The sequence below is a fragment of the Aptenodytes patagonicus genome, chromosome 10, assembly GCF_965638725.1.
Source record: "Aptenodytes patagonicus chromosome 10, bAptPat1.pri.cur, whole genome shotgun sequence".
Classification (NCBI taxonomy): domain Eukaryota; kingdom Metazoa; phylum Chordata; class Aves; order Sphenisciformes; family Spheniscidae; genus Aptenodytes; species Aptenodytes patagonicus.
This window is the reverse complement of record NC_134958.1, coordinates 1,359,012-1,377,914: the sequence shown is the minus strand read 5'-3', so window position 1 is coordinate 1,377,914 and position 18,903 is coordinate 1,359,012. Positions and strand designations below refer to the sequence as shown.

The 18,903-nt window shown below is 39.2% G+C and overlaps 1 protein-coding gene across 3 annotated transcripts in view; it reads right to left on the bottom strand.

The window, feature by feature from the left end:
- Nucleotides 1-2,752: 2,752 nt before the first annotated feature.
- The window catches only part of ATOSA (atos homolog A), a 50,329-nt gene continuing 34,178 nt past the window's right edge, over nt 2,753-18,903 (bottom strand). For all 3 annotated transcript variants that reach the window (XM_076347742.1, XM_076347741.1, XM_076347743.1), the window contains 8 exons: nt 16,964-18,818; nt 16,342-16,458; nt 15,301-15,380; nt 14,387-14,495; nt 13,374-13,532; nt 11,421-11,489; nt 10,652-10,851; nt 2,753-5,242 (listed from right to left, as the gene is read on the bottom strand). In XM_076347742.1, the coding sequence (XP_076203857.1) occupies nt 5,089-5,242; nt 10,652-10,851; nt 11,421-11,489; nt 13,374-13,532; nt 14,387-14,495; nt 15,301-15,380; nt 16,342-16,458; nt 16,964-18,818 (2,743 nt within the window). In that variant the 3' untranslated portion in view covers nt 2,753-5,088. The remainder of the gene's footprint in view (nt 5,243-10,651; nt 10,852-11,420; nt 11,490-13,373; nt 13,533-14,386; nt 14,496-15,300; nt 15,381-16,341; nt 16,459-16,963; nt 18,819-18,903) is intronic.

Genomic DNA, 18,903 nt, shown 5'->3' with positions numbered 1-18,903 from the left:
CGTCAGGGTAAAGGGGAAAAAAAGGCCTTTGCTGCTTGGCTAAAATTAGTTCTTTTGGCTACTTTTACAGACAAAACAGGAGGAGCCGAGTCCTCAGCGGCTTTGCTTGAGGATCTTCTTTGAATGGCAGGCGGCAGCAGACGGGACAGGAGGTCTCAGTCCACTGAAGCTTCTTAAACAGCGTGGTATCAAGTTATATGAAGTATTTTCTTCCCTCCCCATCTGCTTTTCACTGTCTGGTTCTGGGCAGAACAATAACCTCCCTCGGGCTCCCTTAGACTTTAAGAACGTAAAGGAGGGGTTTAAATAGCTCACCGTTAGTGAATCTTTAGGGGTCCCTGAATACGGGGATTATGTGAACAATAAGGTACAGATTTTACTTAATATTCAGCTAAATGAATGTGTACTCCCACTTTTCCTATACAAAACGTCTTTTCCTGTTATCTTACACCGCTTCCCCGTGATTTTGACCTCCAGCCCTCCCACCGTGGCGTACCACCTGCGTTCAGCGTGCCCTCCGCCTGAGAACCAGCACGCGCTCTCCACCCTGCAGACCCCGCACGTGTGGTAAACCAGCTCGAGCACAGCTCAGGAAGGATGGGCAAGGACAGGCTTTGTGTGTTTAAGGTCCAGAAGACAGACCGAGACAGGTCAGAAAAGGCTCCCAATCAAAAAGAAGCTGTAAAGTCAACGATTTTGCCACAGCTGAATTTTACTAAAAGCCCCCCAAACCAGTAGTTGGAAGCGTTTTTTTGAACTGAGAGATTCGTCCAGAGGCCAGGATTGTGCGGTAGTAGGGAGCTCAAGGCACGTGCATATCCCTCGTTCAGGAAGGGGTACAGCAGGACAGATCGCACAGGAAAATCACAGAAGACACTAGCGAGTATTTTTTTCCTAATGATAGAAAAAGCAACGATAACAGTGGGTGTGCGACATTTGCTTCTAGCAAAACCAGGGAGAAATGGTCTGAAGGTATAAAAAACAGAGCAACACATAGAAGAATGATCATGAAAAGGATGAAGTTCATAGATTTTGAGAGGAAGCAGAACAGCAAAGCAGTGACAGCAGACAAGAATGCAAGCATCAGGAATTTCTTTCAAATCTCTTAGGAAATTAATGTGAGGGAAAACACAGTCTTGAGGATTTGGCAGTTCCTTAATGAAACTATTTCTTTAAGGGAACAAGCGTTAAACTATACAGTGCAGAGGAAGGATGGGAAGTAAATTAAGAACCTCAGGAAAAGCAGAAGTTCTTCAATGGCCTCAAATACAAGAAAGCAGCATATAGAAACTAGGTCAATTTTTTAAGGATGTGCATCTAAAGCAGATCACGAAGACAAAGGGGCACAGAATTATTACTGAAAATTGCTGAATAAACCTTGTAAAGACCAAAGGATTTAATGTTTCTTTTGTTCAGTCTGGCATGGTCAAGATAGCTAGTGTAACAAACGGAGTACAACCTCAAGCTGGAATAAGGAAAGATCGGTTTATAGGATACTTGAATCAGTTATTTCTTTCCTTATCTGGTAAACATTTTCAACTTGGCTGAAAAGTTATCCTTCAGGGTTTTGGAGAACTGACTGAAGCAATCTCCAGTCTCATCTGTATAGGAACCTGTAGAAAATGAATGGGTTTCCAGGAGGCCGATTAAATAGGACTTAAGGGGATGACAGAATACAAGCTATATAATTAAGCTGTCTAATCAAGAATTATCTGAGGAATCATCTAAAATAAGCACTCAAAAGAAACCGAGTAGCTAGACATGAATTCACAATTATGAACAAGGGTTTCATGCAATTGTATTTCCTTTAACGAAAAGGAAACAGACCATGTGGAGAAGTAGGTGAAGGTGGCTGAAGTTCCAGACACCTTCTGGCATTAATGAGGCCTCCGACACTTCCCCATGCAAATTAGGGAAACTTAACTTGAGGAAACTTCGATGCGGTGGATGCAAGTTTTGGTGGAAATGCTATCAATTGTTCAAACAGCAATCCTGTGTTCAGTAGGGTTTCACACCCAGGGCCAATATTGTTCATCAGTTTCACTGGTGACCCCGATAATGGACTATAAACTTTATTTATACTAGTGGATTACACTGAGTAAGAGAAGCTACAAGAACTCTGGAAAATAATTACAATTCAGATTCAGACAGCAGATCAGATCTCGGGTAGCGGAATAATGAAGTTCAGTAATGACACATGCAGGAAAGCTACCATATTGGGAACAAGCAGGTAGGACACCTCTGTCATACCAGATAACAAGATGAACGCAAGCTGACATCTGAAAAATCAAGTATTATAATGGGATGTATGAAGAGGACTTTAATCCATAAGACTTATCAACCAATCCTTCCAGTCTGATTGGCAGAGAGAGGCCCTGCTTGGGATGCTGTGTCCAGCTTGAGGCACTTCAGGACAGATTCAGACCAAAAGAAGAAAGCAAAGAGCCAGAATGATGAGAGGTGCAGAAAATAAAATCTATGAGGCAAGGCTGACTGAACAGTCTGGGGTTGTCTTAGATATAGAAAACAAGGCTGAGAAGGGAGATACAAGACCTAAATTGTTTTCTTTGCTTACAGTGAAAAGGCCAAGTAGTATTTGACTTCAAGTACAGCAAGACTTAGTTGGACATTATAATCAGCTTTCTCGTGATAAGTATAGTTTGACACTGGAAGAGATTACTTGGAGCCTCCGTCACTGGAGGCCCTCATAAACTGCTCAGAAAGATTTGTCAAAAATAATTCTATATGGTTGAGCCTATTGAGGAGTAAAGAAAAGCCACAAATGACCTCTCAAAAGTTAGTCTAGTCTCATTTCTTAACCTATGCATAGAAGGTCATGTGGGATTCAGTTCATATTTTACAAACGTTCAGCATTTCTCCAGGTGTCCCCCTAATGGAAAGTGTTAACTCAGATCAAGCTGTAAATGGAGAATGACTTAGTTAAATCAAGTTGTGCATGGATAATCTAAGGTCACTTTCATTCTGAATCCATACAGGGACTAAGCGTAGTTTGACTATTTAAGTCAGTACAAATTTATTTCCTAGACATGACTTGTAGTGACCACATACTCAAAATCCACACTTCTTTGCTGTTCAAAACAAATTAATATATTACTCTGAAGGGAGAAAAGGATGGCTTGAAGAAGTCATTTAAAGTTATCAAGATACAGACATACAAACATTGCATATTGTCAGTGCAAAATAAAAGGTCAATCTACTACAGGTGAATTGTGACTTTTCATTAGAAGTGTGTTCTTTTCTCATCCTTTTTTTCATCAAGTATGCAAGCAGATGTGCACCATGGCACAAGTACGTACTTTGAGGATACATGCTGTTTGCTTATGACTCAGTAGTAGCTACAAAGAAACTAGGACACATTCTCATTACACTAGTCTAGATCCTAGTTCTGTACACAGTACAACTGCAGTTGGATTTGACTCTTCCGCTACCAAAAGAAACCTTTTCTCAGTTTTACAGGGCACACAAATGACTAGAAACTGCAAACAATCTCTTCCTGTACAGCTTTTCCCAAGTCTGTATAAAATAAATGCTAGCTAACCTTTGAAAACCTAGTGTAACAGAGGGAAAAGTACTGCTGAAGTGGGGAACGGACTCAGCAGTACCTGAGCTTTGCCCTTCTGTAGCAACAGTCATTTGAATATACAGGACAGTTTATAAGTATAATCTGGAAAGTCTGGTCTCCCTTACTTTCCCTGGCAGACTTCCTGGAGATTTCACGATACACTGACTTCTCCTCTCATCTAAGGGCAGTGCTGAATATACAAGACGCACGTTCATTCTTTCTCCGGAGTCTTCATCCGATAAGCGTGTTATACTCCCAAATACGAAGGTCACCTTTCATGTTACTGGCACTCTGAAAACCGGCAGCGGTGTACAGAAAGGCATATAAACCAAGGTAAGACAGCTGAGACGCTCCGAGATCTTCGGCAAACATTGTAAAGCTTCTTTTTCGTTATTAAATATATACCTCAAATATAATCAAATGCTTCTAACTTTTATTTCTCTCAGTTCCACGCTTAGCATAAACTGTTTATCTGACTGTGTTTTGTTTTAGGAATACACACACATATGGGAAAATATTTATATGCCCAATGTAGCATTTCTAGTAAAACTTCCTATGGCCACCTAGTGGCCTAAATGGAATTGGCCTAATAAAAATATTTAGGATTACATGAAGATCCTCCTTATCTAAAAATAAAACAAAAAGTACAAGTTTCATAGCTTTTGCATATATTTAAGATATAAATACTAATTTTTTTGCACAGTACATCCTTTAACACAATCTGAAAAATCAAATGGGGGAGGGCGGGAATTTTATGTGAGAAAAACTAGTAACAGAAAGCAAAATGAAAGTGGCCCTTAAGGAAAGAAAGAAATTGAGGGAGCAAAATATGAATCGAACCAATGATCTGAATGCATGAGTAAGTGAATAAACAAACTGCACTATGGTCGCAAGTGTTATTGAATCTGTATGTGAGAAAAAAAAGGAAAAGGGTACCGTTAAAGAGAAAAAAAGAAGAAAGCTAAATGCTTGCATAGTATGAAATGTTATGGAAATTCACCTGTTGTCCCCATTTTCAATAACTTAAATGAATATCACTTAAAACATCACACAGATTAAAGACATCTGTATATATTTCAGATTTCAATATTAATGCCAAAAATACATAGTATGATTTTACATAGGATTTATGCTACATTAGAACACTAAAGACAAACATCACTTGAGTATTAAATGAAACATTAAATATTAAATAACTGAAAAATAAAATAAAAAGTGTAAACACTAAACTAACTTGGGAATTTGCTATTGCAACACATCCAATGAAGTGGTTTTAAACAGTACAAAAAGATTAGATTTAAGTATGTTTCCAGTCTACTTGGAATACACAAAGCTCATTCCAGAAACCTTTTAAAAACTGGTCCAGGATCACATAAGAACCTTCTCTCTCCTGAGCGCTATTTTCATTCCTTTACAGACTTAAACTTTATACTGTCACCTCTACCGATCTTCACTTGTAAGGAGTAATCAACAGTAAAACGAATACTTTAGTTTGCCATTGTTTGCTAGCATCTTGGTGAAAACTGAGGATTTGTTGGAGATTCAGTGTAAGATTTGAGTTCATATGCAGCGCCGCTGTCAACTTCCATGGATTTCCGAGAGAATAGGAGCCTTACATCTCTGTGGAGGTAGATCTTTCCAGATTTAGAACTCTGGAACCTGAAAAGATACAAATATCTGTATTATCTAAAGCAAAAGATTCATTTTTAAATACTATTGAACTAAATGCGTTCCTTTAAAAGATTAAGGCCAAAAAACATTTGAACATACAAAATTAGTCAGTTAAAATGAAAGAAGAAAGAATAACCTAACATTTTCAATCTACTTCGTTTCCTTCGGCATTTAAAGGTTCTGTTCCTAATCACCAGCGCAGGGCACAGCTTTGAAAGTGGCATGGAATATTTGAACTTCACGCTGCAATTATGTACTTTAGAGATTAAAGTTCTCAGCAATCTAGAAAGGCTGAAAGTGCTCTTCAGTGAGCACTCCTGGAAATGCCCAAAGGGTGGCCTAAGCACACACAAAAGGGAAGGTTCAAATATCAACAAAGGCATATATACATATCAAATATATATTTCAGTGCCAGCTACCATACAGACAGATTTCACTGCTCTCTTTATGAACGCACCAGCAAGAAGTCTACTACTGCTTTATACCACATGCCAAATTTAAGTCCAACTCGAGAAGCAGTAGGTATGGGGACCTCTGCAGGCAGACAGAAAAAAGTTTTTCACACAGAATACGGAGCTATTTCAAAGAGACTATAGTTCACTGGCCCAACCAGCGGCCAATTCCTGGGCCCGTTTATCTTTTATGCTGCAGCTAAACAGCCTAATTCAGGTCCTCCAAACCTGCCAGGAATGTGCCAGTTCCACTTTCCCTGAGATTTAACAACTATAGATAGAGAGACGAGATCTGCATTTCAGAGAACTGTATTCTATAGTCTTCATCTGGCGGAAACTCCTTCATTTCCTTCCCTCAACCAGGAAAGGCAGGAGAGCCTAAGGGGCATTTCTTACGGCAGCTGAACTGAACGTCACTATCACTATGCCACGGTAAGGGAGAAAAGCTATTGCTACTGTAATAGAAATAGAAACAGAAAAGCTACCGCTATTGTAATGACAACATGATACCGTTACAAATGCTGAGAGCGCAGTGCACACTGTATTATCACATGTATTACGACTGGCACAGATTTTTAATAAGCATTTACTCATTGACCCCACTGAAGCAAAAGTAGTATCTCTAGAATAAACCTAGCCATAATCAGACTGAAACTCTGAGAGGTAGGAGAAAGACAGAACCACAGAAGATCCATCAAGGTTTCATCATGGGGGGCAGGCAGGTTGTAGAAATGGATTCTGTGCCACCGTTTTGCTCAGACAAGTGATGCAGAACAGCCTGTAGTCATCCCCACAGCCAGACAAAGGAAAATTCTCCTCTCCTAGATACAGCTGTCAAGGGCATTAAATGTGGCGGGGTCCAGCAGAAGGCTCCTACTGGCTCCCACAGAGCTCCCATCCACCACTATTTATTTGCTCGGTGCTGTCAGCGTGAAAGCCCTTTACCTGGTAGGCAAAGGGGAGAAGATTCTATCTTAAGACTCTGGAGGAGAGCACAAGAAGGAAGAGTGAAAGAGGCGAGGGACGAAGTGAACACCACAAAGAGTTAATTGAGCATGTAGCTTATCAGACATTTTAAAATGAAAAATTTTATTGAAAGATCTTTTGCAGCAAAAGTATGAAATTAATTCATATAGAATAGATAGATCTAGTTATCAAAGCACCATCATAAACTGGAGCTCAATCCCCATTTTACACATGAATCTATCAGAAAATAATTAGCGAGGTCTATTTTTAAACTTCTCAAGCTTACTATTTTTTATTAGTGAGAATCCTGCAAGACTCCCTTTGCCCAGTAAATAATGCTTCCCTGTAACATGGCTTTTCTGAGCATGACATTTCACAAAGATTGAAGGAGCATGAGTGGGAGACAGCAACAGAGTTCAGGGGATTCTTCTCATCTCTGCTTCCATCACCTGGTTTTTTTCTTTGAGAAATGTTTGTCATAGTAATTGGGATTTAGAAATGTTGCTTCTCATACATGCAAATACATTGGCACAATCAAGAGACAACCGTTACATACACCCTCGCGGGGTGGTGATGGAGTAGCCAGCACAGGACTGGCTCCAGAGCTGTGGCAGCTCCACCAGTTTTGTGTAAGGGAATCAAGAAAAACACAACAGAGGTCTCTGACAGGTGATGTCCCGGGAACAGTATCAATAGACAAATACAGGAGGGCTTAAACACAAATACCAGATGAGCTAGAAAGTCTGGCAGAGGAAAGAAAGTGATAAACGTTACCGAAGAAATGACAAATACAAGCACAAAACCCCTTTATATATATATTTTATAGGCCACCAGAATTTACAAAGAACAGAGTAAGCCACAGAAACAGGACATAGCAGGATGATCACAAAAACAGATGTAGCAAACCATGTTTTGCAAGTGGAAAAGACTATACACCACAACCTATAAAATCTGTAAGTAAAATCATTAGGACAAGGATACAAATGCTGAGAGATCAGAAAGATCAAAAAGCAACTAGTAAATCAGTAATAGCAGGTATCTTCAGCTTCCACCAATAAATGTATCCTATGCCACATTAGGAAAATATTTTTTAAAAAAAGTTTCTCAACACCTTGAGGAATCACTACTTTTTAACAACCAGTTTCAAGCTTACCCTCCACCTAGCCTTCAGTAACAACCCCTGTTTAGCTGTTAAGCAACAACAATTATGCTCCATGCAATTAAAAGAGGCAACATGTCAGTAACTAAAGCTGTTGACCAAGCTTTAAAAACTTGAAAAATGCTGAGCTGTGGGCAGGTTAACCGTTTAATTGCCTTCTGGAGGGGTGCCAGAATGTGACCTAGAAACCAACGATGGGCGTCACACTCACAACACTGGGCAGAGACGAGGTGTGAGCAGAGCTGGACTCACAGCTCTTATGCTCATGTAGATTTAATTACAACACAAAAATCATTGCTTCACACGCAACGAAAAATTTATCCCCAAAGCATCTTCAAGAAACGACTTAAACTGTAGGTGCAATCCTTGATTTTCTTATAGTGAATAAAGCTCTGCTGTCCGTGCAAGCTGCGTTTTATATCTGTAGCTGTGGGTACAAATACAGCCTAATGGCATATTGAACAGTATCTCAAACATGCAAAACTGCATGCAGAAGCTGCACACACAATAAATCTGACACTTTAAAAGAGCGTTGTAGAAAATCTGGCCGCCAATGTTAAGTTCCAGACCTATGCAAGCATTTTTGCTGAATTACCACTTGAAAAGAAGCTTTCATAATGTGAGTGCTGACAACTGTGATTAAGGCCTCGCAAGCAGATGCAACCACAATGCAGCTTACTGGTGGTGACTTCATTTGTTTTTTTGAGCAAAATTTCAACGTGTAAGCTTAAGATGCTTGTTTTCAACAACTACTTCAACTAAAACTGAAAGGCTGTTCTAAGCCAACTTGAGTAACAACAACAACAACAACAACAACAAAAAATCTTAATAGTTTAAATTTTTTAGGTTTGTATATAGGTTTTCAGTAAAACGTGTTTTGAGGAAACATTGCTGCTTTTAAAAATGAAGATTTAAAACCAACTTACATATAAATTAATATACTACTAAGACTTTTTAAGCTCTCCTAATTAAAATCCATCTTTAGTAAAAAAGGCTACTAGATTGACAACTGAGTCTTTTGTAAAATCTGAAGTACTCTGTATAATAAACCACAAGACAGATCGACATAAACTACTGTAATATTTCAAAGAGTTTTGCAGTTCTTCCATTATGAGAAAGAACCCACTGTTTGGGTTCATCTCTGAAGCAAAAAACTTCTGGCATACTCTGCAGGTATCCACTTTCCAAAGCAAGCAGCTAAGCATCGTAATTATCAGCTTGTTTTTCCAGCCAGAAATGGATGCATTTCCAATTACACATTATAAATCCATGAGCTGATCCCTACCAGAGGTCTGAAAGCTGAGCTAAATTGTACAGATACTTCAACACTAGAAGCATCAGAACTGCTACAGGTATCAGAAATAGGAAGCTAGAAGACTTCTAGCTATAAAAGATGACAGAGAAGAAAGCAGGTTTGCCTTCAAATAGAAGTAATTATTGGGTCTGTCTACAAGAAGTTTACAAACTACATTCAAGCAGAAACTGAAAGGGGATACAAGTCTACTACTCTTTGTGCCTGTACACCAGACCCGGTTGGCCACAGATTTTTGCCCACCTCTGCAGCTGATGCCTGTCCCCAGTTCCTCTGCATCAGTTAGATCAACATTACACATGAATAGAGCCTTTTATTTGGGCTACACCCTCTTTTTCAGAATTTACCCCAGAAGAAAATTTTTGGCAGGTGGTTAAGTTAGACATGGCAAGTTAGTGTGGCCTGAAAGGATGAATTTCAATCCAGGCTAAAATTCAGAATGAAAACACAGTTCAACAGCCTCATCGTGATGCTATTTTCACACTCCAGTAAACCAACACATGTTTTTTTATGACTCTCAACTTTCACGTAACAGGGAAGCTTGGCCTAGAATCACTGCCCTAGACAAAGTTGTGTTTCAAAAGTCTGCTGGATAGAAATCAATGCCACTAAATAGGGAAAATAATATGTACCAGAAGTAATTCTACAACAAGTTAAAGAGAAAAGTGTAAGAGATTTGGTTTTCTTCTGCTTGCTCACTTCAGAATGTCAGCCACCGTCGGGTTTCCAAGTGCTGCAATGAAAGCACTGGGTCTGTACGTATGTGGTTTGTTTACTGCAATAACGCAGGCAAAAGTCTGCAAACTGCAGAAGGACAGAGTATATCCATCATTCCTCCTTTGTTTCGAACTGCAGTCTCCAGAACATCCTGAGAGCAGCAGCACAGTATCTGGTTTCAGGCAGTGCTTTGTAATAAGGAAGATTGTGTGAATATTTTATAAAGTGAAAGGCATTATCAGCCATATTGCATCATAAACCAGGTATTTACTTTTTTACCACTAAACGCTGTATTTTTAGGAGTGACTCAGAATGCTTTTCATATTACAAGCTATTCTGGTGAAGAGGCATGTGTGTAGGACACTGGGCACCTTCCCTACATCGATCCTTAGTTTTGGCTTTTGCCCATGTAACATCCACACTCGCTCTTTCCTGTAACCCCAGAAAAAGTACATTGATCCAGCCAGAACTATGTGTCTCTTGCTAAGAATTAAGCTTTACAAGGCTATACAAAATACTTCAATGCCAAGAAAGAGCTTTATATTTTAACTTTGTTGCTCCCAAGAAGAATCCAAATTATTTATTAGCTCTTCTTCCTCTACTGTCTAGCTTAAAGACCAAGGTAAAAGCATTCTTTTTTAAAAATAAGTCTGTATACAGACAGGCTGGCTGGGAAAGAAATCATGAGATAAATTTTGGCAGGTACTTGTTTTTTGTGTTTTTCTTTGTTTGGTTTTTGGTTGTTTTTGTTTGTTTGTTTTGTTGTGTTTTTTTAACTCCGAGGAGCTTACCTCAGATGTATGAGGTAGCGTAGTAGCCTTTCTTCAGTCTGTTGACTATTTTCTTTATTGACAGTTCTCTTGATTTCTCGTCTCACAGGAACAGAAAAAGTTCTTTGCCGTAGGAATGTTTGATGATTAGCTGGCATTTCTCTCAAATCATAGATCACCACAAACATCTTCACCACAGTTTTGTTAGGGTTAAATAAGGTCTGAAAAGACAAACAGTTCAATACAATACTCTTTAGAGATGACAAATTTAAAAAAACAAACAAACAACAAAAAAACCCCCAAACCCCCCACAAACTCCACCTGCCCAGTTACCCTGGACTGGGTTCTTAAAAGAAAGAGGCAGATCGTTGGTTCTAAGCAATGACTGTGATTTACTTTCTGATTTTATTACAAAAAATAGGTGGCGTTAAAATGCTACAAAATTTAGATACAACTGAGTATTTAATCTTAATCCCTTCAGAAGGATTTCAGAATTTGGACTGTGGCCTAATTACTTCTCCATTACTTCTTCAAAGCCACGGCGTCCCCAACTATTCTGACTCTTCAGTAACTGATTTTAAGTCTCTTCACAGCACAGATGGGTTCAAAGGTTGGGAGTCTTTTTTGTCCCACAAATTACACACAGATTTCTACTTTGAATAACTACAGTACCTACAGAGATGCACATTTCCACTGCTAGCTTCATGCTCATCTCCAATAACCTCATCTCCTCTGCATGACTTTCTTGATATTAGTGGTTTCAAGGCACCCGTATCTGCTGAGTACGTACCACTTGTATTGTTCCTGAAGGCGGTACCCGATAACCCCTTTTACCAAGGGACTCTAAAGTAATTACACCCTAGAAAAAAAAAAGACACACATTTAGTTCACGGGGAGAGATATAAACAAATAAAAATGTTCTATTCATGTAATTATATTTATTCAAAAAACAATCAGTAATGCATAACAACTAAAAATAGAGAAGGCAATGCATTTACAATGCAGTTAAAAATCAACAGCAGGGGCCTTACAGATACTTTGGCAGGTCATTAAAAGCTGTGCAATACGGGGTGCGTTCTCCTCTTGAAACAAGATCCAAGTTTCCACACCTTCAAACTAGCAGTCAGGGAGCTATGGCGAAATAGAGCTTTCTTTTCAAAACGGCTTGTAAGTTAAAATGGAAGATTTGTCACCTCCTTTCATTTTTATGTCACCTACAATCGCACCAATAATACTCCAAATCCCACAGAACTGATTTCTGCTTTCCAAAGGCAGCAGATGCATTTAATCTTCCATTCTAATCCAAACTTTAGCGACGATGACATCTGCTTTTGTACCAGCTGTGATCTGTGGAGCGTCTCTGAGTGTCCCACACGGCGCTGTACCACTGCTGAGGCCACCCTTAGGGTACTGCCCTAGCGCACACGTTTGACTAACCTGCAGGGCCCAACTGCTGTACCCCACTGCACTGAACTTCACAAAAAAACCCCAAAACCCAAACAAACAAAAAAAAAAGACCCCAGAGCAGAGAAACTAGCTATACAAACAGAAACAATGTTTCTGATGATGGAGGCACTATACAAATGTTGTATTAATCCTGGGAGACTCAGCCATAATAGCACATTTAGAGCATGTGGAAAAGCCTGAAACAATGAAACCCAGCTAGGAAAATAAGCAGTGCTACTTTAACCATTTGAGGAATATCAGAATCCCTTCACCTCCTGGAAAATCACGTGAAATAATCTAGAAAGACGAAAGCAAAACAATAGATATTCTTTGCAGTGGTTAAAAGAAGACATATACAAGTTTAAACTCAACTTATTACTCAAACATAACTCGCAAAGCCATTTCATTTTCTGAATACTTTTAAAAACAGAAGGTTAGAAATATGAAAAGTGCTATGAATTTAAAATCTAAATATTGGGATAATCAGATGTTCAATGCTTTACTTACATGTTTAAACAGACTATTTACCATATTTTAGACAGACATACACATATGAAAACCTCTACAAATTAGATCTGTCACCCAGGTAACACTGAGGTTCCTTAACAGGCGTTCAGAACAAACCTAGCCGTCTGATTCAATGCTAGCATACAAGACATCTTTTGCTTTTTACAAGGAAGCACTCTTAGACATCCAAAAACCGTGCTGTCATTGTAGAAATGTGGAACAGAATTAGCACACGGATACCGAGAACACAAATACCTTGTCAGTGCGAACATCAGCAAACCATGCAGCTTGTGAGAGTGCCGCGTGTCACGCTAGCTCAGACAATATTTGCTTTAAAAGAAAGGGCTGAATAACTTCTGAGTCTAAGGTCTCCATCAGTGATTGTACCTTGGCCGACACCTAAGCCACTCGCTGGCAGAGCGGTTAGTTGCCCAGGGCAGCTGCTTGTTGGGACAACAAAATGTATCCCATTAAGTCCAGCTATTGCCTCACTGCCTATTTTAAGTTAGACGGATAAAAAGAGATGGTGAGGGTTGATCACTCCGGTGTGGAGGGAGACAAATATGTTCAATATCCCAAGATGAGAGCAGCTGGATGGTGGGGCAGAGCAGCGGGAGGAAAAGCACTAGTTAGGGAAAGGAAGAAGGGACAGGAGAACTCCATCATAAGCAGCTGAAAATAACCCAGGTCCCTGCAAATCCCCACTTCCTGAACCCTCTACTCACCGAGCTCTTGTTCTTCACCTCCACCTATCAGAATTTATTTAAAATAAACCCAACCACACACTTACCATGTAAGGAGAGGGCGCGTTATCATCGGAAACGCTGTAGAATGACACTTCAACTGGCAGAGTCATGTGCGTGGGACAAAAGACTCCGCTTGCTCCCACTTCTGCTGTGAAACCCTCCACGACGCCGAGCGGGTCTAAGCGAAAATTCAGGACAGACTCCTGAAAAACAAAACGCATACAGCTTAGGTTGGGAACGCCTCAAATAAAATATAGCAAAACTAAGCGGCGAACAGGAAACAAGTTTATATAAGAACTCAGGTCTTTCGTGAGGTGACCTGCCCAAAATCAACACTGAGGCAGAAATTATGGTGAACAGCGGAACATGCAGCAAGATGATACTGGTTTGAGAGAATGCATCATCCAAATCCAGTCTTCATCCTACTGAAACTGGTGCAAAAGCCCACAGAGAATTTTATTGCAGCAGGATCTATGCATGATTTTCCTTGACATATACTATCTGAAAAAAATAATAATCTAGAATCTGTAACTTTCCTCAACACATTCACTCCATATTTCACAAATATGGAGTACAATACAACCTGTTAACACACTAGCTATTAGTTGTTGATATTTGATATGCTACATGAAGTGAAAAGGTGGAGGCTACACTTCAAATACGTTCTGTTTACCATGCTGATTTAACACAGCTTTTGTGACATATTAAGGAGACTTTAAGAGTGAAAATGTAAATCCTTTTTTCTAGGTATATACATTATAAACATGAACAATTACAGGTTGTTAAATCTCATTTAAGTCAACAGAACACCTCCTAACTTGACCATAGTGGGAAACATAAGTTATAAGCAACCCGTTGTATCTGAATCTCCGAGACAGATGATGTCTGGGGTATGAAATATGTGCCTTTACAGCTGGAAATTAAAACAAATTTTATTCAGTTTAATTATGAACTTTTACATTGGAATCAGGCTGGAATTATTCACAGTAATTCACTTTTAAAAGCAGTACAGAAGAATACTAAAAATACCACAAGAATTCTAGAGAATATGCAATACCTCGAAGTTTCCCAGAAGGCTAAGACTCGTTACTGGTGGAGCACTAGAACTTAGAAAAGGTTTCCCATGGCTCTCCGGATCACTGTCTCTGTTTATACACTGTTGTGGGCTATTAAAAAAAAAAAAAAAAAGACAGAATAAACATAAAGGATAAACACATTTGCTTTTGTCTTCTGGGTATAAGCAGCTCTAGAAAGAATCATTTACTTACTGTATTACAAAATGTTGTCCTAAAGAAGTAACAGTTGAACATTCCCTGTTAATACTTCAGCAAAACATTTTCTAGTTAACTGAAAAAATACTTTCACAAGTTTTACATTACAAGGGATAAAGACAATAAAATTTTAGGTTGTTCATTAACTCCCTTAGCAGGAACCAAAGTATCAGATTATTTTCTCTTGTATGCAGATATTTTTGTCTCATATCCTGAAGTTTCCAACATCAAACTACCATACTAAAAGCTGTTTATGTTGCGTGACTTAATGTATGGTCACGGTCAGTCCCTTTTAGAAGTTAAGTTCTCTGAACAAGTTACGGCAAAAAAACGTTTAACCCGTTCAACACTAAGAACAAAACATAACACAAAAATAACACTGATTTGAAGAAGAGTCAACGATTACTATCTTTTCTGTTTGAGAATTCAAGTGTATCTTACAGCATGCCTACCCCTGCACAGGACAGAGTTCTTCCCGGCAGCAGCTCTTGTACCATGGTTATGTCCCAGAGCCGTGCTAACCTGGAGACCCCTGGGGCAACTTGGGGGGTTGGGGGGGTCAGCAATCCTTCAGAATAAGGACTCTTTTGAAAGACACCCGTTTTTTGTCTTTGCTAACATGCTTTGTTGTTGCATACAGGTATGTACATACATTATGTCTCCCCAAAAATCCTTAAAGTTTCTGGTAAATAAAACATACCTTCTTGCAGACAGACATTTCAGCTGCAGCAGTGATGAATCCAGATCAAAGCACCCAGACTGTGTTTTTCTTTGAGGAACCTCAAGAGGGAAAGAAGATGCTAATTTGAAAACCGTACCTCCAGTAAGGACAATTTTGCCAACTAAGCACAAGTTTGGCAAGAATTTTCATGACATTACAAAATTATTAAAACAGAGCAGAAGAGAGTAATTCCTATACGTTCTAAGCTTAGCGAAGAAAATTCTAAAATTATTAAAGACAAGACTAAATTCTGATTAACAGGAAGTACTTAAATAAAGACTCATTCAAGAGGCTGACGTCTCTTTGGAATGGTACAGAACATTACTAATAAACAGGCTGTAACAATTTCCATCTGAGTTCCCCGAAAATATGACAGCCTTTACAAACACTGAAAAATAAAACATATCGTGTTGATGACAGAACATCACTACTTCAGTAGTTTTGATTGGGACTGCCTTTTTCTCTAAAACTCCCAACAACCTACCAAGAACTGTAACGCTTCCCCAGTGTCTCTGTCTTACTACAGCAGCTTTGTATCACTTAGTCATTCAATGACATCTCTGATTGCTGAAGAATTTATGGTACAAACTGTTCACAGAAACAAAAGCTTTGGAATAACAGGCAATCAGGTATTAATAACTCACACAAAAACTCTTAAATGACAAAATATGTTAGCTTACACTTATCTTCACCTATCTTCAAAATGCTTTCTTTTGTGCTCTAAAATAGCACCGAAGCATTTTTTTGCCATAGAATTTTCTAATGTCACCTTTTGTTAATCTTGATAGGATCTCAACAACTACCTCTTTAATATTTTCTTTTCCAAAATTATTGTTCCACTTCATTTGAGTGTTAACTCTCAAATTTCCACTTGCAAGAGTATTCACTCTGACACTGAAAGTAAACACACACACTTCACCTAGGTAATTTGTCAAATCTTCTACCATACACAGATATGAGAAGAACAAAATACTTCCTTTCTCATTTAAAAGATAAGTTATAATTTCAGCGATAACTTACGGGACTTGAAAGCAGAGGCAATCCAGTTCTGGGATGAAAAGCCTTGGTTGAAGTTCCATCCAAGGATCGAAAATTATGTTTCCGCCATATATTTGTGTGTTTTAGAGACGGTGCCTTCTGTCAGCAAAATAAATTTACTCAAGATATCAATGGGATATTTCAATGGCCTATCATGGTAATACTTTGCTTGCTGTAACGGAGAAGACTTCTGAACCAGGTAGATCTGCATCACACTAGCATATTATGAAATATTCAGTATAAATCCCCCTTGGCTCAATCTACAATCACACGGACTGCTCACTAAAGATCACATACCATATTCAGACGCTGGTATATTTAAAAAAGAACAGGATGCCTCACTGCCTGTGGAAACTGTCGTTCGTAATGCTATCACTGTGAGCAGAATAAGACAATGTTCTTCTCAATGTTAAACTTATAATTAAGAAGGCACAGGGGAGGCACTACCAGCCAAATGTTACTTCAGACCAAGACAACAGTAACATGCTGCTTCCTACAAAGTCAGACTTAAATCCCTCTTCACATTGGTCCTTAGCAGATATAGGGCACAAGCTATCTGCCTACGAGCAGCTATAGGAATTGGTCTTTTCCTCTGTGTATTTACCTGCACATCTGGGTTCTTCAGCCGCTCACACTTAACCACGCCATCTTCTGTAGGTTTCTTCTGAGAAGTGCTTTGGAAATCAAGGCCTATTGGGTCTTCATTCTCATCATGTGCAGTTTTCGTTTTATCTTGTTTGGTTTTGTTTTTGAAACTGTCATGGTCTTTATTTAAATAATTTTCAATACTAATAAGCTGAGTATTTTGCTCATAAATATTTGGTTTTTTTGAGTCTTTATCTAAACACTTGAGCTCATTTTTGTGCAAAGAGTCAGATACCTGCATCACAGTTGCTTTTTTTGTACCTTCAAGTATTCTGCATTTTTCTATCTGTAAATTGTTAAAACTGTCCGTGCCGTTGTTCTCGCTAACAACTGTTCTTTCTTTAAGTTTATTTGTGCAAATCTGTTCATCAATGCTGCTGAAATTTGAATACTGTTTAATTCTATTGGTTATCTGGTCTTTCTGTGCATAACCAGAATGTATGGTTTCCAATTTATCTGGCAATTCAGATTTATTTTCTTTAATACACGATGATGATGACGTGTGAATGTTAGTAAATGCATGAGAAGTTTTATTTGAAGTCTGATGAAATGCATTTCGGACAGCTTCATTGGGTTTTGTTAAAACCAATTTTCTTCTTGCTTGGAGTTTCAGAGAAGCCTTCAATTCTCCATCGAATCTTGAAGGGCTGATAGGAGTATCAGGTGTCTTCGTCTTTGATTTACTGCTGTCTTCTAACAAAGAAAAATCGGATTTAGCAAAAGAAAAAGACGACGGTTCCTTGCCTTTCTTCAGCAAATTTTCATCTTCGTATGTACTTCGGAAAATTTTTGAAGTAACTGGGCTAGTCTCATGCACTTTGAATGGACGTCCAGTAACATGAGAAGTAGCTGGATCACAATGAATCAAGTGCTGGGCAATCCTTGCTATCACCTCCTGCCGCTCCTGGAGCAGAGAATCGATCAGGGGATTACTCTCTCCTGCCGACTGACGGCCACAGTGGTTCACTGGAACACGGGCATCGAGCAGTGGCATCTCTGGTATTGCTCTAGTTTTGCCTTCACCACCATCTTCTTGTATTGCATTGTCTAAGTTGGCAATAGAAACAGGGGAGGTTTCCTTGCCTTTCCTTGGCAAGTTTTCGTCTTCGTAAGTACTCCGAAAAGCTTTCTGTGTAGCTGAGCTGTTTTCATGTATGTTGAATGGACGTCCAGCTACAACTGGTGAAGTAGCTGGATCACAGTGAATCAAGTGCTGAGCAATCCTTGCAATGACTTCTTGTCGCTCTTGAAGCAAAGAGCCTATTAAAGGATTGGTTTCTCCTGTGGGCTGATGAGAGCAATGACTATTTGAAACACGGGAATCAACTAGAGAAAAGGATTTAAAAGTTCTGACAGGTGTTTCATGAGATTGTGTCTTATTGTCTGCTGTAGCATTATAGCACTGAACTTTAGACTGCGATGCCCCAAAGTCAGATCCAAGTCCGGTAGATGGATAAAGTTTTAAATTTCTGATAGATGTAGTAAATTCAGGCGTCTTTTTTCCATTAAGTAGGCCTTCAGGTGTCATTGTCCAAGTCTGTTTCCCACAGAAGCGCTGCGGACTGGACGTACTGCATTGCTGCGCTGCACTGGAATCGTTATGCTGATGTAACTTACGCTCTTGCATTCGCTTTTCGTAAAAGCTAAGGTTGGTGTGAATACTACAGGTCAAAACTGGGTAGTTCGATTGTCTGGGCAAGGACTGGACACTGACTCTCAAGGCCACATTGTGAGAAACATTAGGAACAGGAAAGACATGCTCAGTTGGTGTCTGGGAGAACGTCCATTGCAAGTCCACATCTGCAGCGCTCACCCTGAAACAATACAGAAGGGCATTTACAGAAATATCTAAATGAAGAGTCTTAAATTTATCTACTTCATAACACAAATGTCTAAGAA